Source organism: Aquarana catesbeiana, linkage group LG09 (genome assembly GCF_042186555.1).
Source record: "Aquarana catesbeiana isolate 2022-GZ linkage group LG09, ASM4218655v1, whole genome shotgun sequence".
Taxonomy (NCBI): domain Eukaryota; kingdom Metazoa; phylum Chordata; class Amphibia; order Anura; family Ranidae; genus Aquarana; species Aquarana catesbeiana.
The window spans coordinates 87,923,218-87,948,532 of record NC_133332.1 but is presented as its reverse complement, the minus strand read 5'-3'; the positions used below and the strand labels follow the sequence as shown (position 1 = coordinate 87,948,532).

General features: G+C 42.1%; 1 protein-coding gene across 3 annotated transcripts in view; it reads left to right on the top strand.

The window, feature by feature from the left end:
* Positions 1-25,315, top strand: part of ABCF1 (ATP binding cassette subfamily F member 1) — a 101,492-nt gene that overhangs the window by 37,548 nt on the left and 38,629 nt on the right. The window contains exons 5-15 of one of the 3 annotated variants that reach the window (XM_073598911.1): positions 4,640-4,674; positions 5,597-5,695; positions 8,387-8,446; positions 8,928-8,990; positions 9,832-9,891; positions 10,855-10,917; positions 12,253-12,312; positions 15,526-15,588; positions 16,328-16,408; positions 16,769-16,837; positions 20,366-20,458. In XM_073598911.1, coding sequence (XP_073455012.1) covers positions 4,640-4,674; positions 5,597-5,695; positions 8,387-8,446; positions 8,928-8,990; positions 9,832-9,891; positions 10,855-10,917; positions 12,253-12,312; positions 15,526-15,588; positions 16,328-16,408; positions 16,769-16,837; positions 20,366-20,458 — 746 coding nt within the window. Of the gene's footprint in view, positions 1-4,639; positions 4,675-5,596; positions 5,702-8,386; positions 8,447-8,927; positions 8,991-9,831; positions 9,892-10,854; positions 10,918-12,252; positions 12,313-15,525; positions 15,589-16,327; positions 16,409-16,768; positions 16,838-20,365; positions 20,459-25,315 lie in introns of all 3 variants that reach the window. The other 2 variants (XM_073598910.1, XM_073598912.1) reach the window with 2 other exon arrangements.

The following is a 25,315-nucleotide window of genomic DNA, read 5'->3' as shown; positions in this document are numbered from 1 at the left end:
GGCCTCATGCACAGTGGATGTTTTTGGACGTTTTTACAGCTGCTGGTTTTTGGCTTCAGATGTTTTTTTCTACAGTCAATAAACTCTCCAGCATGTTATCCTATGTGTCCATGCACACATAGGCTGTTATCAACTGTTTTTGACTGGGAAAAAAACCCCAAAACTAGTGGGTTCTGAGAGAAGTTTTTCAGCTGTAAAAACTATCTGGCGTCAAACGCTGATAAACGCTCACAAAGTGCATCTGACCAGTTTTTTTTTTTACGTTTTTGATCCATGAAAAAAAGACATTTTTCAAAAAAAACGCTATTGAAAAAACTTTGAAAAAGCTACTGGCGTTTTTATAACGCTATTTTAATGTCCAGTGTGCATGATGCCTCAAGTATATCTAAAGGCAAACCTTTTTATTCTGTATTGGAGAACTTGTGATGGGTTGGAACCCCTGTCCAGATTTTTATTACTGTTTGTTTTCCCATTGGAGCGATTCGCCCTTTTCTATATGGTGATGATCATGGTGATTATTTTCACCGGGACAGAAAATAAGACAAGTCCAAAAGTTGTCACCAGAACAGGATCTGAGGGGAATCTTCCAGTAAGGACACTTGTTTCAGTGATAACTGTCTAAGAGGGGATTTGGATTTTAAATGGAAATCTCTGAAATCCGACACTGATGGTAAACAAAACCCTGACTGAGGTTTTAATCATTCCATACTATATCCAAAAAACTTAGGCTTTAGATAAGCTTTAACCCTTTCATTGCCATATCTGTTTTTGTTTTTTGTTTTTGCATTATAGGCTGGGTTCACATATCTGCGGTGCGGTTTGCAGTCCGGTGTCCTTTGCATTTTAGGTGCAAGTTTTTCCCTGAATTCTCACCTGAACCGGACCCAAAAAAATGCACAGGACCCTTTTTAAAACTACACCGCTGCCACCTGAGACATTGAAACCCGGGCACATTAACATGTTATGTGAATTGGATGCAGTTAAAAGCGCATCCAATTTGCATATAAGTGAACACAGCCTTATGCACACGTGGTAAAATAAATGTAAGCCCTCGTCTTGTAAAACAACCCATTCAGTTTAAAATAGAAATGAAAGGCAAAACATTTGTGTAATACATATAATAAAAAAATCAAAACCAATACTTCCACCCCCCTTGTGTTTACATATCCCTGTTCTCAGCTGCATAAGGAGCTTAGAAAGCTTGGGGGGGGGGGGGGTTCAGCACATGTCTAATCATTAAGGGAGAGCAGGCTGAGTTCTCAGCACAGCCAGAAAGCTGATCACACAATGTGGTTGATTTACTAAAACTGGAGAGTGCAAAATCTGGTGCAGCTGCGCATAGAAACCAATCGGCTTCCAGTTTTGTTTTTTTTTGTTTTTTTGTCAAAACTTACTTGAACAAGCTGCAGTTGATTGGCCACCAAGCACAGCTGCACCAGATTTTGCACTCTCCAGTTTCAGTAAATCAACCCCACTGTGCTCTCATTCCTAGTGTTGTCAGTGTTTGTTTTTTGGTTTGTTAGAGAGAAAACAAAACTTTTATTGAAAAGTCAAGGGCAGAGCTCAATAGATACAAAAAGGTATGGTTCCAAAGTTTGATACAAAATATATAAACTGCATTGTAACAATACAGAGGTTGAACATTCTCAAGCATTAGTGACTTCATCACTTCAAGCAGAAGTGAAAAAGCACATCAATTTAATCATATCTGCATTACACAGCAATAATCAAACTAGCATCGCGTATACAGCCAGAATTCAGTAGATATCAGAGAACTTGAACCATGAGATACATAGAGAGCCTATAGATAGCTAAAAGAAAAAAAAAACACACCGGTTATGTATTGGTCTGCTCCTCTTCAATATAGATAGAGGAAAGTTCCAACCATCTGTCCCATATTTTATAGTATTTAGTTGGACATCCTCTATGAATATACAAAGTGTTCTTATACGGTAGTGTACCATTTACTGCAGCTATCCACTCCTTATGCCCTGTACACACGATCGCAAATTCCGACAACAAAATCCACGTTGTTTTTCGACGGAAGTTGGCTTAAACCTGTTTTGCATACACACGGTCACACAAATGTCGGAAATTCTGAACGTCAAGAACGCAGTGACATACAACACAGACGACGAGCCGAGAAAATAAAGTTCAATAGCCAGTGCTGCTCTTCTGCTTGATTCCGAGCATGCGTGGAGCTTTGTGCGTCGGAATTGTGTACACGCGATCGGAATTTACGAGAACAGATTTTGTTGTCAGAAAATTTGAGATCCAGATCTCAAATTTTGTGATGGAAATTCCGATGGAAAATGTCTGATGGAGCCTACACACGATCGGAATTTCCGTCAACAAGCTCCCATCGAACATTTTCCGTCGGAAAATCCGACCGTGTGTACAGGGCATAACACTGTTAGCGGTAATGCTCTCAACCAAGTTCGAGCAATTAGCAGTAGACAGGGTTTCCTTGAGAAAGGTATGAAGAAACTTATCGCTGTCAGTCAGAACCCAGGGAGAAGTCCCAGTAGGCACTGCTTTGGGCAGAGGGTCATTAGGGAACCCATGTGATCATAGAGGGATCGGACCACCTGAGCCCAGTAACTCTGGATGACAGGACACGACAAAATCGGATGATAAAAAATGCCAGGAGTTTCACCACATCTAGGGCACAATGGACTGTGATGTGGTCGAAATCTAAAATACCAAATAAAGGTATTGAGAATAACATCCACAGTTTTAAATATACAAACTAGTAAGTATACTGGGACATGCCAAAGGAGATAGATAATTTTGGGTAATAGTCATTTTCACTAGATTGATTTGTCCCATAACCCCAAGAGGAAGGAAGACGGGACCATATCTGCATCCTTGGACATCAGTAGAGGGGTTCGAGATTAAGTCTGATGTGATCTGTGGGGGAACGAGACACCAGTATCCCTAAATATTTTATTTGGTTGACTCTCTAAGAGAGGAGTGTGGTCAGTGTTTAAAAGAGAAGTATGGTGTGTTGTTGTTTTTATTTTTATTTTATTTTTAAGAATCATACTGTCTGTTGATAAGGGGTCGCAGGAGTGCAGAACGAACTGCACTCCTGTGATCCACAGGAGAAGTACAGCCAAACCAGCTTTGACTGTACTTCTTTTTAATAGGAAAGCAAGACTGGCAGGAACACCAGGTATTTCTCACAAAGGAAGCAATACAAAGACAACAGGGTACAATTTGATACAAGTACATGGTACAACAGGCACTTATCAGGAATCGGAAATATGACATTTTTGTGTTGACATATTTTTTAACCACTTGAGTGCCAGAGCCATTTTTTTGTTTTTTTTACATGTATTAAAAATCACTTTAGGCCTCAATATTACCTAAAACCCCCCAAACATACATTTTCAGAAATCGGACACCCTAGAGAATAAAATAGTGGTCGTTCCAATTTATGTTGCACAATATTAGCATAACGGTTTTTATAAAATGCAAAATTTCAGTCGAAAATTCATTAAAGCGTTTGTAAAGGTGTTTTTTTTTTTTTTTTAAAATAACAAACATGTTATACTTACCTTCACTGTGCAGCTCGTTCTGCACAGAGTGGCCCCGAACCTCGTCTTCTGGGGTCCCTCGGCGGCTGTTTCAGCTCCTCCCCGCAAGCATTCACCACCTTAATGCGAGCTCCCTCGCACGGTGGTGAGTGCTTGCGGGCGCGCTCCCGTGATACAGCCGGCGGCTATAGCCGCTCGCTGTATCACTCGGCCCCGCCCCCCGGCGCGCCGCGTCATCGGATGTGATTGACAGCAGCGCGAGCCAATGGCTGCGCTGCTTTCAATCCATCCACTGCAGCCAATCAGCGGCCAGAGTGAGCGGAGGAACAGATGTCGGGAACGCGAAGCTGACTTTCGAGGCGTCAGGTAAGTAAAACGGGGGGCCTGGGGGCGGCGGTTCTGTCAGAAGTTTTTTCACCTTAATGCATAGAATGCATTAAGGTGAAAAAATTTTTACCTTTACAACCCCTTTAAAGTTACTTTTAGGGCACTTAAATGTAATTGCCTATTTTGGTCAAATCTAAAAAAAAGAGGTTGCACTGAGTAAATAGTAAAATTGTGTGCACCTATGAAATGGTGAAAAAAACGTCAATACCCTATATTTTCCATAGGTGACGCTTTAAAAGCCCCAATAGGTCATCAGTTTAAAGTTACCCAGGAGCTCTGGTGCTAGAATTATTGCTCTCACACTGGCGTGCACATTGGTACATGTAGGGCAATCGCAGTTGCCCCAACACATACATTTCTGTGTGTATAGGTTGGTTAAGGGGGATTTTTTTTCCCCCAATGTTCAAAACCTTTTATTTATTTTCACATAATTGAATTGCTCTGCCCGCATATCCGTGTCTTTCATTCACAGGAATCTGTGAGAGGTGTAGGCTGAAAGGAGCCAGACATTGCACTGATGATCCACTGATCACCGGTGTAATATTTTGCTGGCTTCTGTGGGTAAATTGAATAAATGCAATTGCACACTGTATTTTTCCTGTGAAAATATGTGTATTTATTTTTTTTTCCCAAAAGATGAACGTGGCCTTTAATAATAAAAATAAGCACAGTAATGCTATACATTCACTCTAACAATGGCTCTTCTTTTGCAGACCATGCTCCTGCTCCGAGAAGAGGAAAAAATCTGGTAAATTTATTGGCCAACTAAATGTGCTGTTTACTTGATCTTATGTTTGTAGCGTGTGATGTTACTGTTGTTCTGTTTGAGTAGCTGACGTTGACTGTAAACCAGGTTGGGGGGATGTTTTGCTATACCATGATTTGTTCAGTTTTTTGATACAGTGCAAATAAAAATAATACCTTCCGCCATTACTGTCAGCAAGTGTGTAAAATATATCCACGAAAGGCCAAGAAAGTGGCCTAGAAACAAAGAAGGCCCAAATTGGTCTGCCTGCACAGTGGTTCATTATGGTCCCATTGGTTTTTGGCAAATACATAAAATGCATAATGTACAAAGTTTAAGAACCTCTATAAAACTGCTATAAAAGCAATAAGTATTCTGAATCTCTAAAAGTATTGCCTTTAAAAAAACAATGCTGATTAAAAACTGTATCTAAACCCAAAACAAAATGCATACCAGTTCCTAGATGAGGTAAGCTGCATTAGTTTTCAGGCTTTTTTCCATTCTGTTCCCCTGAAAATCCTGCCAGTAACTCACTTCTTCTCCTAGGCCGGGTGGCAGCTCACTATCTATGGAGAATTTGTTTTTTCAGTCATGACAGAGCTACAAATACCTCTCCCTCTTCTTTTCTCCATAACCTAGAGGGGGAGGGGTTCTGTAATCCTCAGACATAGCTGGGAACATTGTAAAATATAAAAAAGCAGGAGACCGCACAGCGAGGTATCGGGTCAACAGGTATTTTTTGCACTTAACAAATTGTCCAAAGGGACCAAGTAAGCAAAGTTCATCATAAGAATTTGCATATCCATTAAATGGAAAAGAAGTGCCCCTAATGATTTAGCTATGGGGACCCCCCCCATAACTAACGACCTTGACTCTGAGACGTGAGTGAAAAAGTTATATGTTATATCTTGTGATTCTCTTGCAGAGTAAAAACATCTTTGCAGCTCTTGGTGATGATGACAGTGAGGAGGAGGAGGAAGACGAGGAGGAAGAGCGGACGTCTAAAAAAGATAAAGGCAAAAAAGTAAAGGTGGTGTATACAGGGTGTAGATCATAGATGTTCTCTATCCTGGCATGAATTCATAAAGAACCAGGTCACATCAGCAACATTGTTGCAGCTACAAATCTATTATTTTCTTTAATTTTTTTGTTGATCTGCAGCTAGCTTCAGGTTTGCTTTTGTAGATCACTGCAGAATTTCTGTATATGACTTCAAATTGCTGGTGTGCCCTGGTCAAAAATGGCTGAAGCTGGTGATTCTGTAGCTAGCCCCTACATCTACAAAAAAGTAATGTGCTTAAGTTGACTTTAAGGCAGATTGCTACGTACACAGAGGAAACGTATATGAGAGCTGTTTACCTGCCAAAGGAGTTGTGTTTCTATTTATCTGGTCCTGAGATTTACACAGCCACACAGCACAATGATGTGGATGACCATCATAATTGAGGAATACAGTGTTGTTCCCTCTACACCTAAAGCCTGCTGACTAGACATTAAAAGAGCAGCAGCAAATGGAATAAAGCTTTCTGCCCACTTTACTTTCTCCTATCAACAGGTTCCTTTTCAGCAAACTGGCATGCTTCACGCCTGATTGGCTTCCAGTCATGCCCTTCCCTCTCCCAACCTGACTGCTGTTTTATAGGTGGAATTGCGCTTGATACCAAGTCGTTCTCAGGCACTTACACTAGCTGCATTTAACAAACCAATTGAAAGCCAAATTCCGGGAATTTTTAAACTTTAGATTCATCCAGCCTGGTTAACTCTACATATACTGCATTCAAGGGGCTGCTGGGGATGCTGAAAATCTTGGTTGTCTTTATTATAGATTTATTGTTGGCTTTAATTTTCTTGGTACTGCTGCTGTTCCAGGAGTAGCATGCTCTCCCCTTTCAACCCCACTCACGCACTGATAAAATATATTGGGGTTGATTTACTAAAACTGGAGCACTCAGAATCTGGTGCAGCTGTGCATAGTAGCCATTCGGCTTCTAACTTCAGCTTCTTCAATTAAGCTTTAACAATAAAACCTGAAAGCTGATGGTTTCTATGCAGAGCTGAAAACAATGGAGAAAACACATAAGCGAGAGCACCACGTGTGGTCTCTGGGATCTCTGGGCCTTCATGCGTTTAAAACAATCTGGTTCGTGTGGTGCATCTCCACCATATCATCCACTCAATGGTAAATATACCTCCATAGATACAATGTAATACAGTTATTTATTAACGCTAAATGCTGTGTATATATCTTACATATTGACTGAAGTTTCAAGTTCAAACTCTAATTGTGATATATCTCCCTAGAATCTAAATCCCCCTGAAGAAGACCAATGGGTCGAAATGCATCGGGGTATTCATGTGGATATTAATTTGATGATACGCTAATTCATCTGGGGGCCCTTTTTTAGCCATGGTTGATGTTTTATGCCGATGTCTGTTACACGTGAACCAGAGTCTGTATCTTATATTAAATTTGTTGTATATTCGAATTCCATATGTATTTGACTTATTTTATTGTTATAATAATAATAATGTATTGCTGCCTAAAAAACCCCCTGGGGAATTTTTGTCTTTTTTGTTCTATGCAGAGCTGCACCAGATTTTGCACACTCCAGTTTTAGTAAATCAACCCCACTGTATTCTATTCACGTAATATATTGTCAATGGATGATGTTATGACTTGACTTTAGAAAATGGTTGAAATTGCTACATTATGCAATGGGTTCATACTGCTCTCTTCCCCAGCCAACTCTTTGCATGCCGTGTTTCATTTAGCCAGTGGGAGTGAAGAGAGTTAGACCCGATTGGTGTGGCGGGGAGCAAAGGGTGGTGTATGAAGTGTTGGTGCAGCCATTTAAAGTGTATCTAAAGAAAAAAATGTGTTTTTGGCTAGACCCTGTATTGATGTGTGTACTCCCGTTCGAGACAATGTACTCTTTATTTGTCCTGGTGACCACTGTCCCTTTTATTTAAAGCAGAGTTCCACCCAAAAGTGGAACTTCTGCTCATCCCCCCCCCCCAGCCTCTCCCATGCCACATTTGGAAATCTCTCTAAAATGAGGGAAATGCCCTCTTAGACAGATAATCTTGTCCCCACTTCCGGCAGTTGCAGCCGTTGGCATAACCGCTCGGCTCCCTCCTCCTTCCCCCTCCACCCAGCCAGTAGGAGAGAGGAGCGGAGCCTCGCACATGCGCAGTAGGGTTCCCTTACCCGCAATGGCGGCGGCAGCGCCCGACATCTGGTGGAAACATCAGCCGAGATTGCTGGAATCCAGGACAGGTAAGTGTCCTATTGAGTCAGCAGCTGCAGTAGGTGCAGCTGCTGGCTTTTAATTTTTGCAGCAGTGGGCGGACCTCAGCTTTAAAGTAAGGGAAAAATCCAAAAATGTGGGTTGTCAAAAGAAGTCAAATAACTTGTTTTAAAGAGCTTTCCTCTCACTTTCTGTACAGAACAGGAACTGTTGAAAAATCTCCCCAATTAGGCATAAATAACAAAAGAAACCTTGCAGGATTTTTAATAATTTCCTAATCAAATTTAAAAATGGGGAAAAAAAGTTTTTGCTTTTGGTATACCTGTAAGTGAAGCTGTTGCTTTGCTCCTCATGCTCAAGCATGAATTTTAAATTGTCCTAGCAACATAACTGTTAAAAAGATCAATTCTGTGGCTACTACAACTCAGATTGGCTCACACTCATCGCTGCTCACTTATGTTTCTCAGGAAGAAGAGGAGAAAAAATTAAATAAGAAAGGAAAGAAAAATGAAAAAGCCAAACCCAAGGTATGTTTATTTTTTGCATTGTAGTTTTTAATGAGATAAAATTATTGTAAAGCTTATTTTTTTATTAAAATAATAAACCTGTTATCATAACTTGCTCTGTGCAATAGTATTGCACAGAACGGCCCCGAACCTCCTTTTCTCGGGTTCCTCGCTGACGCTCAGGGCTCCTCCTCTTCTCAGTGCGCCCCCATGGGAAGCACCTGCTGGCTCACTCCCAGATTTGAATGACAGCAGCAGGAGCCAGTGGCCCCTGCCTCTATGAGCAGAGAGAGTGGAGAGCCGCTGCAGACGGGCACAGCACTGGATCAAGATTGAGCTCAGATAAATATACTGGGAGTGTGAGGGGGTGATACAAACATAGGGACATTCTTTGCATCAGGGTAATGAATGCATTAAGGTAAAAATTGCCCTGCCTTTAGAACCACTTTACCTCTTCACATTTCTCACGGATTGTGTGTGTTTTTTTTTTTTTTTCGTTTAGCCTCCAAGTGAAGATCTAGAAGAAAGTGAAGAAGAGGCGCCAAAAGCAAAATCAAAAAGCAAAGTGAGTGTCTCTACACTGGCAGAGTTATTTCATTGCTGACAGAGGGTAATAAACTAAGAATAATTTCTTAAAACGAAACTAGTGGTGTTTAATTTCTGTCTATTACAATATAACGAAGGGAGCTATGAGTCTGTCCCTCCCCCTTTATAGTGACACAGAAGGGAACCATTAGGCTGTCCATCCTCCTGCAGGGCGACACACACAGTTGGGAGGTACGAGTCTTTTCTTCCTCCTGCATCATTATGCACACGGTTGGGAGCTACAAGTCTGTGCCTCCTCCTGCGGGATGACACATAGAAGAGAGCTATGAGTCTATCCTAGCTCCTGCAGGGTGACACATAGAAGGGAGCTAGGAGTCTGTCCTACCTCCTGCAAGGTGCAGAGAAGGGGGGCTTTTATTCTGGCTTTCCTCCTGCAGGGTGACATAGACAGAATAGATCTTATAAGCCTGTACCTCCTTTTGCAGGGTAACAGAGAGGGGAAATCTTGCAATAGAGACTTCTGTTTCAGTGACATCTAAGAGGGCATTTCCCTCATTTTTAGAGAGATTTCCTCTCACTTCCTGTACAGAACAGGAACTGTTGAAAAATCTCCCCATTTGGGCATGTATAACAAAAGAAACCTTGCAGGAGTTTTAATCATTTCCTAATCGAATTTAAAAATGAAATAAAGTTTTTGCTTTTAGTATACCTGTAAGTGAAGCTGTTGCTTTGCTCCCCATGGTCAAGCATGCCTCGCTTGAATTTTAATATGTCCTGAGAACATAACTGTTAAGATCAATTCTGTGGCTACTACAACTCAGATTGGCTCACACTCATCGCTGCTCACTTATGTTTCTCAGGAAGAAGAGGAGAAAAAATCAAATAAGAAAGGAAAGAAAAATGAAAAGGCCAAACCCAAGGTATGTTTATTTTTTGCATTGTAGTTTTTAACCACATACAGGACCGCCCGCAGCAGTTTTGCGTCGGTACTTTGAAGATAGAGCGAGAGCAATAATTCTAGCCCTAGACCTCCTCTGTAACTCAAAACATGCAACCTGTAGATTTTTTTAAACGTCGCCTATGGAAATTTTTAAGGGTAAAAGTTTGTCGCCATTCCACGAGCGGGAGCAATTTTGAAGCGTGACATGTTTGGTATCCATTTACTCGGCGTAACATTATCTTTCACAATATATAAAAAAAATTGGGCTAACTTTACTGTTGTCTTATTTTTTTAAATCAAAAAGGTTATTTTTCCCAAAAAAAGTGCGCTTGTAAGACCGCTGCACAAATACGGTGTGACAAAGTATTGCAACGACCGCCATTTTATTCTCTAGGGTGTTCGAAAAAAATATATAATGTTTGGGGGTTCTAAGTAATTTTCTAGCAAAAAAAAAAAAAAATGTTTTTAACTTGTAAACAACAAATCTCAGAGGCTCGGTGCTAAAGTGGTTAATGAGATAAAATGATTGTAAAGCTTATTTTTTTATTAAAATCATAAACCTGTTATGCTAACTTGCACTGTGCAATAGTATTGCACAGAGCGGCCCCGAACCTCCTTTTCTCGGGTTCCTCGCTGGCGCTCAGGGCTCCTGATCTTCTCAGTGCACCCCCATAGGAAGCACCTGCTGGCTCACTCCCAGATTTGAATGACAGCAGCAGGAGCCAGTGGCTGCTGCCTCTGAGTGGAGAGCCGCTGCAGACGGGCACAGTGCTGGATCAAGATTGAGCTCCGGTAAATATACTGGGAGTGTGAGGGGGTGATACAAACATAGGGACATTCTTTGCATCAAGGTAATGAGTGCATTAAGGTAAAAAATTGCCCTGCCTTTAGAACCACTTTACCTCTTCATCTTTCTCACGGTTTGTGTGTTTTTTTTGTTTAGCCTCCAAGTGAAGATCTAGAAGAAAGTGAAGAAGAGGTGCCAAAAGCAAAATCAAAAAGCAAAGTGAGTGTCTCTACCCTGGCAGTTATTTCATTGCTGACTGAGAATAATAAACTAAGAATAATTTATTAAAACTAAACTAGTGGTGTTTAATGTCTGTCTATTACAATATAAGTCTGTCCCTCCCCCTGTATAGTGACACAGAAGGGAACGATTAGTCTGTCCCTCCTCCTGCTGGGTGACACACAAAGTTGGGAGGTATGAGTCTTTCCTTCCTCCTGCAGGGTGACACAGTTTGGAGCTATGAGTCTGTCCCTCCTCCTGCAGGGTGACACAGAGAAGGGGGCTTTTATTCTAGCTTTCCACCTGCAGGGTGACATAGACCGAATAGATCTTATGAGCCTGTCCCTCAGTGGCGGCTGGTGCTCAAAACTTTTGGGGGGGGACAACCAAACTGAAAAAAAAAAACATCAAGCACAGCCACTGTGCCCATCAAGCGCATCTACTGTACCCATCGATTGCTACCATTGTGCCCCATCAATTGCTGCCAAGGTGCCCATCAATTGCCGCTACTCTGCCCCATCAAAACATCGCCTGTTTCAGCCAATCAGGTGACAGGTAACCAGAGCCAAGCACCTGATTGGCTGAGAGGCGGGTCAGTGTTAGGAAAGCGATTTATTCGCTTTCCTAACACAACACTGAGTAAACGGCGAACCCACAGCATTGTGCCCGCTGTTTACCATTTTGGAGGCCTATTAGAGCCTACGGCTCTAATCAGGATGCCTATTAGAGCCCACAGCTCTAATCAGGCGCTTCCAAAAAATACCTGCTGCTGTAATTCAGGTGCCCGGTGCCTGACAAGGGGCTAGACACCTGAATAAGGGGCGGCAACGGCGACCATAGATAGATAGATAGATTCATGCAATGCATGAATCTATCTATGGTGAAAGAGAGGTGACAGGAGAGAGGGAGCGGCGCTCCTGCACCCTTTATGGACGCACCACCACTGCTGTCCCTCCTTTTGCAGGATAACAGAGAGGGGAAGTCTTGCAATAGAGACTTCTGTTTCAGTGACATCTGTCTAAGAGGGCATTTCCCTCATTTTAGAGCGATTTCCTGTACAGAACAGGAACTGTTAAATAATCTCCCTAATTGGGCATATATAACAAAATATACCTTGCAGGAGTTTTAATCATTTCCTAATCGAAGTTAAAAATGGAAAAAAGTTTTTGCTTTTGGTATACCTGTAAGTGAAGCTGTTGCTTTGCTCCCCATGGTTAAGCATGCCTCGCTTGAATTTTAAATTGTCCTAGCAACATAACTGTTAAAAAGATCAATTCTTTGGCTACTACAACTCAGATTGGCTCACACTCATCGCTGCTCACTTATGTTTCTCAGGAAGAAGAGGAGAAAAAATCAAATAAGAAAGGAAAGAAAAATGAAAAAGCCAAACCCAAGGTATGTTTATTTTTTGCATTGTAGTTTTTAATGAGAGAAAGTGATTGTAAAACTTATTTTTTTATTAAAATAATAAACTTGTTATGCTAACCTGCTCTGTGCAATAGTATTGCACAGAGCGGCCCGAACCACGTTTTCTCCGGTTCCTCGCAGACACTCAGGGCTCCTCCTCTTCTCAGTGCGCCCCCATAGGAAGCACCTGCTGGCTCACTCCCAGATTTAAATGACAGCAGCAGCCAGTAGCTGCTGCCTCTGTGAGCAGAGAGAGTGGAGAGCCGCTGCAGACGGGCACAGCGCTCGATCGAGATCGAGCTCAGGTAAATATACTGGGAGTGTGATGGGGCGATACAAACATAGGTACATTCTTTACCGTAATGCAAGGAGTGCATTAAAGCAGAACTCCGGGCAAAAACTTTTTCCCATGTCCTTGTTGCTGATCTCATGCCTTCACCAACTATGCCATCCATGTTCTTCTGAGCTCTGTAGTTCCTCAATAGCCTGCTGATCTTGCTGAAAAACTGTTATTGCCCTGTGACAACCTGTTTGTAATACCGCTGGTTGCTAGTCTTTCTGTATCCTCAGCCAGTGGTCTTGGCACTCCTGATTTGTACAATAACAGGTGTAGTATTCCTGCGCTACCATGCAAAAGGAGAGATGAGGGCGGGGGGAAGCAGCTTGCACCGAGAGGGGTCCAACCTGGCCCTTAATAATAGCATAAGAATAAAAATGGGGATGGTGCTGCGCTAATCCAAGTGTAAACGTGTCATAATGATGGAATATTAGTGACTCAATGGCGTATTGCCTCTTCTCAGTAAATAAGTGATAATAAACTTAATCCCACGTTACTAATATTCCGTGCTGTGCTAACTTTAGAAAATCACAAAAAGTGCTGATAAAAACTACGCATGAATAAATAATATAAGCATCTGAATATAAATAGAACAATATAAATCCTTCACCTGTAGTGCAAAAAGCAATAAAAATATGTTTGAAACATGAAACACATAAACATAAACTAAACCGCATACAAGTGCAAGGTTACTATGAATGTCCTAAGAGATTCCAATACAAGTGACAAATGTAATAAAGTGTCCAGTGTCAGCAATCCGTGCTCACATTTTAGTACAAACAATGTTCAAATGCAAAGAAAAAGTGACTTGTGCAGCAGCAAACATTTCCAATGCTGCTGAACCCCTGAAGAAGCCACGTGACGCCACGCGTAGGGACCGGCACCCTCCACTGTAATAGTATACGAGCTCGCCGCTCGTCTGGATACCACTCATTCCCTGTTGTATTAATATGTGATTACCCTTATGATATTTTATGAATAAAGCTCTTAATCTTTTAAAATACTACACTATGTGGCACCTTTGTTTTTCCTTTGGTCGCTATGCCTCCTGCATGGTCTGAGGTATATTGAATGACAGCTTGGGACCCAAGACTAACCCCCATAGGGAGACATCATAAGCGCTGATTGACTCATGCTGTAACCTCAGTGTAGTGAGGTAAGGGGCCATTGCCCTCCACTGTAGGATTGCTGCATGAAGAGGATTGGTGTTTACACTTCACATTCTTCACTTATTTGAGGAAAGTGATGCTAGAATCTAGCTGCTGCCTTCACCACTTTATCATTGAGCACGTATAAAGAAGCATTGGAACTGTTTGCTGCTGCACAAGTCACTTTTTCTTTGCATTTGAACATTGTTTGTACTAAAATGTGAGCACGGATTGCTGACACTGGACACTTTATTACATTTGTCACTCGTATTGGGATCTCTTAGGACATTCATAGTAACCTTGCACTTGTGTGCGGTTTATTTTAGGTTTATGTGTTTCATGTTTCAAACATATTTTTATTGCTTTTTGCACTACAGGTGAAGGATTTATATTGTTCTATTTATATTCAGATGCTTATATTATTTATTCATGCGTAGTTTTTATCAGCACTTTTTGTGATTTTCTAAAGTTAGCACAGCACGGAATGTTAGTAACGTAGGATTAAGTTTATTATCACTTATTTACTGAGAAGAGGCAATACGCCACTGAGTCACTAATATTCCATCATTATGACACGTTTACACTTGGATTAGCGCAGCACCATCCCCATTTTTACTCCTGATTTGTAGTTCAGTCCACAGCGAGCTGGGAGTTCTATTTCCTATAGTGGACATAGGGGTCTCGCAGCCCCCCAGTCTGTGCTGCCCATGGAGGTGGTGTCCTCCTTCTCCCCTCTCTCCTCCCTGCTAGTCTTGCCCCCTACCCCTCGCTGCCCTGTCCGCTATCTCTGTGCATAGCCTGATCATTATCAGATGGCTGGATGACACAGCAGGGATCTTTGGCTGTGACAGGTATTGTATGTGAGAACACCGATCACTAATTTTCCGCCGGCATTGTGATTGACAGCGCACTGTGCAAATGCCGGCGGAAGATTAGTGATCGGTGTTCTCACATACAATACCTGTCACAGCCAAAGATCCCTGCTGTGTCATGCGGTGATTTGTGATAACGATCCCACTATGCACTGGTAGATCACTGATGAGCTGCACTGGGGGCCACTGATTGCTGTTAGAATGATCTCAAAGCTGCAGCAGGAGCAATATTTTTAATACAGAATTGCAGCAGAGTACAGTGTGTATAATAGTTATGGGATGTGTTTACAGTTCTGTAATGATTACATTAAGTAAGGGCAATATGATTATCTCCTATTGTGGCTGGAGGGGAGAGAACAGACATGCTTTACATTTTATAAGGGGCTGTAACCTATCATACTGTGTGATACTGAGTAGTATGGCTTGCTGGCTGCAGAATGAGGGGTGTGCTTTATGTTTAATGTAGGCTTTTTCACATTTACATGCACAAGCCTAGTGTACCTCCCACATTTATTGTAATTTGCAAAGCATGATGGGAAATCTAGTCTGATTACAGTGTGGAGGGAGGATATGACGCAATCCCTGTTCTAACACCTCCTCTTTGGCAGAATAAAGGCTGCATTTTTTGTATCGCAGAGCTGACTTCCTGAAAATTCAATCAGACATTTCTCTTAAACTGTAAAAAAATTCACAAATGTAACTGTTTAGTGTTTTGTTTGGGGGGGGGGGGTGTACTAATGGGGGGATTTTTGGAAATCCTGGAGTTCTGCTTTAAGATAAACAATGCCCTGCCTTTAGAACCTCTTTATTTTTCTCATGGTTTGTGTGTTTTTTTTTTGTTTAGCCCCCAAGTGAAGATCTAGAAGAAAGTGAAGAAGAGGCGCCAAAAGAAAAATCAAAAAGCAAAGTGAGTTTCTCTACCCTGGCAGAGTTATTTTGTTGCTGACAGAGGGAATAATAAATTATTTCTTAAAACTAAACTAGTGGGGTTTCATTTCTGTCTATTAAAATATAATGAAGGGAGCTATGAGTCTGTCCTACCTCCTGCAGGGTGACACATAGAAGGAAGCTATGAGTCTGTCCCTCGTCCTGCAAGGTGATGTAGAGAAGGGGGCTTTTATTCTGGCTTTCCTCCTGTAGGGTGACATAGACAGAATAGATCTTATGAGCCTGTCCCTCACTTTGCAGAGTAACAGAGAGAAGGGAGATATGAGTCTGCCCCTCCTCCTGCAGGGTGGCACATAAAAGGTAGACATAGGTCTGTCCTACCTCCTGCAAGGAGACGCGTAGAAAAGAGCTATAAGTCTGCCCCTCCTTCTCATGGGTGACACATAGAAGGGAGCTATGAGCCTGTCCCTCCTCCTGCAAGGTGACGCAGAGAAGAGGACTTTTAGTCTGGCTCTCCTCCTGCAGGGTGACAGAATAGAACTCATGAGCCTGTCCCTCCTTTTGCAGGGTAATGTAGAGCGAAATTAGCTAAGCGTTTGTCCCTCCTCTTGCAGGGTGACACAGGCAGAATAGGAGCTATGTGTTTGTCCTCCCTCCTAGAGGGTGACAGATGGAGAATCTGTGAGTCTGTCCTTGCTCTTGTTTTCTGTCCTTCACAGTTCACATAGTGTCCAAATAATAACTTCTTTAATTTACAGAAACTTCCTCCTAAGGCTCCTGAAAAGGTTGAGGAAGAAAAGAAGTCTAAAAAGGGCAACAAAAAGACAAAACCAACACAGGTAATTCATTTCTCTCATGGTGCAGAGATCTCTATGCAGACTTCTATATGTTGAGTCCTATTTATTAGATGTTACTTTCTAGAACCTGCTACAACTGGCTATACCCCTGTGGCGCAATGAGCTAAAGTTTTGTCTGGCTGACACGGTCTTCTCTCATCAATACTATCATGAATCTGCTTTTTACATTTTATCATTCTGTTTGGGTAGTTGTTTTGCCATCCATTCTCAGTAAATTGCAAGTATCTATTGGTTCCAATATCTCTGGGCACAATGAGAAAGCTGGAGATGTTCAGGTGATACATAGAAATGTCCACCACCTACAGTATATGATCCTATTTCATCCTTTTTTTTTCTACATAGAATCAGAGTCGGTTTAGTGCTCTGGATGATGAAGATGACGATGCAGGCAGTGCTGGCTCACAGCAAGGGGTGAGTCCCGATGCATAGGAATTAGAGGTGCACCGAATGGAAATTTTGGTGGCGAAACTGTAGGATGCACTTAGCTGAAACCGAAAATTACAGTTTAAAAAAAAATAATTAAAAAAAAAATATATATACATAATGTGTGTATGTGTATATATGTGTGTGTATATATTATAATATTTATTCATTGTTTACCTTTAGCGTAAGAAAAATGCATCCCTTTTAATTCTTTGTATATCTTCGCACTTGTCCTTTTGTGCTTCCATTGTGGTGTTAAAAATCTTGCTGCATTTTTGGTCAGTTAAAAAAAAAATGCACCTCCCATTGAAATGCATCAATAATGCATCTGTTTATGTTTTTGATGTGGTTTTTGAGTTGCATGACCTATGAAAAACGCACCATAAGCACAGGAAAATTGATGCCAAGATCGACACATTTTTTTCTTTATCTGCAAAATGTTGAAAGTACCATTTTTGGTCTCCAAAATTTCTGTGTATCTCTAATAAGAATATGAGGGAGTTAAAATGCAATAATATGTGAGTGGGGTGTCTTGCTGAGGTTGGGCTAGTGGATGTAAGGTAGTTAAAAAGATGACATCCTGAGTGTCTATGGCAGCATAGGCTATTGAATAGTGACACCAGAATTTTTAACATGAACATGTGAGGACTGAAGTTTGGGAAGTGCCCTCGAAAATCAGTTTATTATCCTTTCGGGTTCCTAGACTTTCACCCTGGTTTATGCTTCATTACCTTGAAACAAGTATAGTATCTCACAAAAGTGAGTACACCCCTCACATTTTTGTAAATATTTTATTATATCTTTTCATGTGGCAACACTAAAGAAATGACACTTTGCTACAATGTAAAGTAGTGAGTGTACAGCTTGTATAACATTGTAAATTTGCTGTCCCCTCAAAATAACACACAGTCATTAATGTCTAAACCGCTGGGAACAAAAGTGAGTACACCCCTAAGTGAAAATGTCCAAATTGGGTCCAATTTGTCATTTTCCCTCCCCGGTGCCATGTGACTCGTTAGTGTTACAAGGTCTCTGGTGTGAATGAGGAGCAGGTGTGTTAAATTTGGTGTTATCGCTCTCACTCTCTCATACTGGTCACATGCACCTCATGGCAAAGAACTCTGAGGATCTGAAAAAAAGAATTGTTGCTCTACATAAAGATGACCTAGGGCTATAAGAAGATTACCAAGACCCTGAAACTGAGCTGCAGCACAGTGGCCAAGACCATACAGCGGTTTACCAGGACAGGTTCCACTCAGAACAGGCCTTGCCATAGTCGACCAAAGAAGTTGAGTGCACGTGCTCAGCATCATATCCAGAGGTTGTCTTTGGGAAATAGACATATGAGTGCTGCCAGCATTGCTGCAGAGGTTGAAGGGGTGGGGGGGTCAGCCTGTCGGTGCTCCGACCATATGCCGCACACTGCATCAAATTGATCTGCATGGCTGTTGTCCCAGAAGGAAGCCTCTTCTATAGATGGTGCACAAGAAATCCTGCAATTAGTTTGCTGAAGACAAGCAGACTAAGGACATGGATTACTGGAACCATGTCCTGTGGTCTGATGAGACCAAGATAAACTTACTGGGTTCAGATGGTGTCAAGCGTGTGTGGCGGCAACCAGGTGAAGAGTACAAAGACAAGTGTGTCTTTTCTACAGTCAAGTATGGTGGTGGGAGTGTCATGGCCTGGTGCAGATGAGTGCTGCCGGCACTGGGGAGCTACAGTTCATTGAGGGAACCAGGAAAACCAACATGTACTGTCACATACTGAAGCAGAGCATGATCCCCTACCTTCGGAGACTGGGCCACAGGGCAGTATTCCAACAGCAGTTATTTTGAGGGGACAGCAAATTTACACTGTTATACAAGCTGTACACTCACGACTTTACATTGTAGCAAAGTGTCATTTCTTCAGTGTTGTCACATGAAAAGATATAATAAAATATTTACAAAAATGTGAGAAGTGTACTCACTTTTGTGAGATACTGTATGTTGGGGTTAAGACTTTTCAGTCTTTAATAAATTGGTACTTTCAGGTCAGTGACTAACAGGGTAGTGGTGATCAAGGATGATGATGATTGCCGCAATGGAGCAGCAAGGATGAGGACTACAGCCTCTAGGCAGTGGCGGAACTACCGCCATAGCGACCCACGTGGGCGCTATGGGGCCCGCAGCTGAGTGTGTGGCCCGGTGAGCAGGGCCGACCCCAGGCGGGTGCGCGCCCCGGCACTGTAAGCTGCCGCTGAGAAGAGGTGCCGAGCTGCCGAAGCTGTGGCACGCCACTTAACTGCACTGGTTGTTAGAATCGCCCGGCGCCTAGCAACCAGTGACGTCAGAGGCCGCGGCCGCCCCAGCATTTATAGCACGCTGCCTCCATGGCTGGAAAACAGACTCGGCTCCACCCACCTCTGCCATCTTCAGACAGCGTAGCTCACAGGGAGGGGAGCGAGAGGAGCGTTTCTGAAAAGAGCTGCCTGAGGGTGCCTGTCTTGCTGTGAGACTGTGAGTGACTGCACTGCACCTGACATGAACCTCGGCCCTACCCTGTAAGCTACGACTAAGGCTATTGCCGAAACGCGTCAGCTTTATTGTCACTCTAAAGTACCAATAAACGACACTTCAAGGATTACAGTTTTGCCGGCTTTCCTTATTACTGTTGCACTGGAGTGTGTTGGGACACATCAAGCCTTGGCACCTGTGAGTGGACCTGGTGTATGGATTGAGTTGTCCCTGCAGAGAGCCCTGTTACCTTTCTTCTTTTCCTTGCCCTGTAAGTAATTTGCTGTGCCATCAAACGCAGCCACGGTGCCAGTCAAACACAGCCACTGTGCCCATCAAACGCACGGGGGGGGGGGGGGCTCTTTGCAGGGGGGCAGCCCATACAACATTTTGCTATGGGGCCCTGTGATTTCTAGTTACGCCCCTGCTGCTAGGCTGCACCTTTTGAAATCTAAGTCTGCGTTGACAGATTCCATCTTGGTTTTATCTTGTAGTGGTCTAGCAGCATCTCAAGAAGCCTGAGACATATAAAAAAAAGAACTTGGTATAGTTTTTTGATTGCCAATGCATCTCTAAATATAACCGTCTATGAATTTCTGATACATGAAGTTAGCTGATTCCAAGCTTTGCTTGCATTTATTTAAGTTACAGACATTTAGAGCCGGCTCACACGGGGGCGACTTGTCAGGCGACCTAGCCGCCTGACAAGTCGCCTCCCGTTCTGTACAATGGAACCGTTCTAATCGGAGCGACGCAAGTCACTCCGACTTAGAAAAAGGTTCCTGTACTACTTTGGGGGCGACTTCAGGCGACTTGCATAGACTTCTATAGAGAAGTCAATTTGCAAGTCGCCATGGCAGTCGTGTGCAGGTCGCTTCGGTGAGGCGACCTGCAAGTCGTGCCGCTTCTAGTGTGAACCAGCTCTCAGTGTTGTATTAATAAATACAGAGTTGCAATAATGTGTGCATTTTAATAATTTTATGTAAGCATGTCTCGTCTAACTCTGTTTCTCCATCAGTCTGGGGATGAGGAAGATGCAGAAGAAAAGACACCAGCTGAAGATCCTTTTGCCAATCTAAGCAAGAAAGAGAAAAAGAAGATAAAGAAGCAGGTGTGTGAGATGTGATTTATTCTTTGATATCACAAATTTCATTTATTGAGTAACTGCTAAAGTGGACCTTCGTACAAAAATAACTTGCACTATTGTAATCCTCCCCGTCCACATTATAAAAAAAGCTGCCTTTTTAGCCACCTCTTGCGTCCTCCTGGGATGCTGACAACACATGTCCTAGAAGGCAATACTTTCCTTCATTCAAAAAATCTATGGAAAAATGTAAAAAAAGCCAGATCTTTACATGTGCAAGTGCATTGAGAGGCTACCTGCAAGACCCCTGAAGAAACACCCAGCTCCCAATGAGGAAGATAGTAGCATTGGACAGGACCCTGTAGTAAGAGTGGTGGGAGAAAAGAGGACAGGGCTGGATCCGCTGGGCTTATAAGTATAGTTATGCAGCATTGCACTAAAGGCAAGTGTGGAAAAGGGCTATCATTTTCATTAGGAGGTAGAAATTCCTCTTTATTTGGCACTGTGGGTCTAACCTCCTACCACCATGAAGGTATGGATTAACTAAGAATTCCTTGTTCTTGACCAGGGCATCATGTCTCAAAAGCTGTAACAAATTTGGTCATAAGGATCAACTTTGATGGATCTGTCAATCTTGGTTATAAACAGTGGGGCAGCAACTGATTCGTTTTTCAGAAGTTTTATTAATGCTCTTGCTATTGGATTTGATTTTTTCTCTTTTCACTTTTTATTACATAAAGGATGGTCCATTTGGAAAGTAGATAGCTTCTCTTGGATTTTCAGTAAAAATTATTTTGGGTAGGTAGCCGGAACACTTACTGCTTAATTGAAGCAGAGAACTTTACGAGCACAAATAATCCAATTCGAGACTCCAACCCAAATGGAACTTCTTTGGGTCTTGGATTAATGTGATTGTAAACGACCACCTTGTAAAACAACACATTCAGTTTAAAATAGAAATGAAAGGCAAAACATTTTTGCATAGGTATTTGTTTTTTTTTTTTTTTTCCCTTTTTTATAAGTGATCACATTCCCTCTGTTCTCAGCTGCATAAGAGCTGTGGGGGAGGAGAAGCAACAGTACACTGAGCTTCCCAGTGAATGGCTGTGCAGGGGAGGTGTGTCAGGACAAGTCTGATCATTGGAGGAGAGTACACGGAGTTCCCAGCATAGCTAGAGAACTGACCTCTGTGTGTCTCCTGTTTTTAGTGTGGTCAATTTTTATTAGGAAAGAAGAGGGACTGGCAGGAACACCAGTGATTTCACACAAAGGAAGCAATACAAAGAGAACAGGATACTTTCTCATACAAGGACAGGGTACAGCAGGCACATATCAGGAATATGAAGTATTGGGGTAACAAACGCTTTAAAGTGGTGTTCCACCCAAAAAAAAAAAATACATAAATGTGCATTAAAAAAAAAATTTGAATTTTTTTTTACTCACCTCTAAATGCCTGTTGCTAGGAGGTCCCACGTAGTCTGCCTCTTTCAGTGCCTGGGCTGGTGACATCACTTCCCCTCGGCACAGGAAGGGCTCAGCTCTGCTCCCTCCCTCTTGTCAATCATCTGGGACCCATTACAGGTCCCAGATGACTGAGCGGCCAATCATGGCGCGCGGCGCCGCTCGCACATGCGCAGTGGGTGCCCGGCTGTGAAGCCACAGCCCGGTGTCCACCGTTGCAATGCCGGCGCTGCCGAGCGGAGGGGGAGACGAGCGGGGCTTCGATCCCCTGCAACACTGGACCCTGGGACAGGTAAGTGTCCAATTAAATTAAATTAAAAGTCAGCAGCTGCAGTATTTGTAGCTGCTGACTTAATTTTTTTTTTTTTTATGGGAACTCCTCTTTAATTTCACTTTTAAAGCAGTTTTTTGCCCTGTTTTAATAAAAAAAATCAGCAGCTACAAATACTGGGGCTGCTGACTTTAAAAAAAAAAAAGACACTCGCCTGTCCAGGGGTCCAACGTCATCCTCACTTGAACCGGTTTTTCCCAAGTCTTCAGATCCCGGTGCTGGCATTTTTACTGTGCACAGCTGGCTCTGATGTGTCCCAGAAAGTTGCGGGTGGGGAGATGGGAGAACTTCTGCTGGGTGTGCTGTGACTATCCAACCTGTCAAAACCAGGTACCCCGTATAAAAAATGTGCCAAAACTAGTTGAGGAGGGCATAATGCAGCACTTCCCATTTAGGGTGAAGTTCCGCTTTAGTACCGGTTCACACCAGCTCGGCTTTGAAGCCGACATCCCTGCACGACTTCATTGCGGCTTGCATTAGATTTTTTTTTTTAAACCTTTATTTATTAAGAGTATGCAACATAACATATTAGTATGACATGACAGCACAGTCCTGACGAAGATTATCAGCGGTGACTTGATGGACTCAGAATCATTTTTAATTCAACAAGAAAAAAAACATAACCGTATGTAGAAAAATATTTGTAGTAACATGGCTCACATGTACATACGGAGAGGATTAAATCCCCTACAGGCATGCATGTTTTGTCGTGTAAAGGCAAACGATGACCCTCTTCAAAAAGGTGTACCCGCTCAACTCTAAAAAGTCGTACCATAAGGTCGGTGCATACCGAATGTAATTTTCAGGTGTGTGTGTGTGTTTCTTTTTTTTTTTTCTTTAGACATCTAGTGTGTCAATCCTTTCTTAATTTAAAAAAAAAAAAAAAAAAAGAGAGACTCTCAGTGGGGTTGACAGCATAAGGAACTGAGCTCTTAGAACTGAATACCGTATATGAACAGAAGTCAATGCAAGTCGTGATAAAGTGGTGCAGGAACTTTTTTTTTTTTTTTTTTTTTTTTTGTCGGAATGACTTGAGTTGCATCGACTAGAATGGTTCCATTGTCGTTAATAGATCGTGACAGTGTGAGCCGGCTCTTAAGGTCTGTCTTTAGCTAAATGTTTACCTTTCTGACTTGTTTCTAACATGCAGAATAGCCACATACTGTTAAGTCACGTTTGCAAATTAGTTGTTCAAAACCGGTTTAATGGAGTTCCTTTCGTCATGTGGTTAGGGTTGCAACAACTAATTGCTACCTTGCTATAGGGGCTCTCTGAAGGCAGGAGGAGCCACAAGCGTCGGTGGGGGCCCCTAGAAAAGGAGAATCGGGGCTGCGCTGTGACAGACCAGTACACTGAGTAGGTAAGTATAACGTGTTTTTAAAAAAAAAATGACTTTAAAAATTGTGGTGGAGGGTGATAGACTGGAGGTAATAGAAGACATTACAATTACATTTTACTTTTACTGTTTCACAGTATACATTAACCCCTTATAGTAGCATTTATCTGCTTTTTTTGTACTACAAAGGGCTCATTTTTTTTATTTTTCTTTACCCCATTATGACAGGTGATACAAAAAAAGCATGCTGCTGCTACTAAACGTCTTAGGTCTGGTTCACACCTATGTGTTTTTTTTTTTTGGTGCTTTTTGCAGAAACACACTACAGTTCATTTTAACATGGTTTTGTTTTGAGACACGTTCATATTCAGTGTTAATTTAGTCGACTAAAACATTTTAGTCGACTAAATGAATACTCATTTAGTCGACTAAAATACGACTAAAACAATTGAGATGACTAAAATGGGACTAAAACTAAAATGCCATTTTAGTCAAAAGACTAAGAACGAAATTGAAATTTGACTTCAAAATTAACACTGGTCTGTCTGTATAGTGCATGTTCATACCTCCAATACTATAAATAATAACATATTAGATTTTTCACTCCATAAGTAAATAATGAGTTTGGAAATTGTAGAGAAATGTTAACTAATGCATTACAATTTAACTACACCCATTCGATTTTTAGATGACTAAAATTAGTTTTAGTCGACTAAAATGTACTGGAGATTTAGTCAACTAAATACAACTAAAGCTAAAATAACTGCAGAAGACTAAAATGGGACTAAAACTAAAATGCCATTTTAGTCCTAAGACTAAAACTAAATCGAATTTGCTGCCAAAATTAACACTGGTTCATATCTATGCTTTTCTCAGCTGCTGTGTATTTGGAATAGGTCAAGGACTTTTTCAAAGTAAAACGGTGCTTTTTTTGCTTCAATAGACCTCACTGGAGAAGCTGCAGAAAAGCATGTAGTGCGTTTTTGCCGCAATTTGCGGATTTTTTAATCTGCCCAATAACAAATTGGCAAAAAAAAAGCATAATAAATGCAAAACGCAAATTGCAGCAAAATCCTAGTCTGTTTACCCTGGCCCTAGAGCCTCTGGAGATATTAGTCAGGGAGTCTCTGGCCGTTCGGGGGCTGCGGATTGGTAGATTGGAGTCAAAATTGTCCCTCTGTGCTGATGATGCCCTACTCTATCTGAACTACACCGGCCCCTCGCTTGTAGCTGCCCTGGAGATCTTTGATAAATTTGGCACTTTCTCGGGTATCCACATTATTTGGTCAAAATTGGTACTCTTCCCCTTAGATAACCAAGCCTTGGCTCAGGCTAGCCCCACTTCACTGAGATGGGTTACTGAATTTAGATACTTGGGGTTCAGGTGACCAGGGATTTCTCCCTCTACTTTACTCACAACATACTCACTCTGCTTTCTCTCCTCAAAGAAAGATGCCTGTCGTGGTCAGGACTACCATTGAACCTTCTGGGTCACATAAATATAATAAAGATGATGCTTCTGCCTAAATTCAATTCTCTATTCTGGAATAGCCCAGTATGGATACCGGCCTCTTTCTTTTGGGATGTGGAGCGCTGTATTGGTTCCTTTATTTGGTATGGCTCTATTCCCTGACTAGCAAAATCCACACTCCATCTTCCAGTGCAATTGGGGGGACTGGCCCTACCTAACTTCCAGGTTTATTACTTGGCGGGGGTGCTAGTTACGGCATACTGGTGGTTTGAGGGTTCACGTTCC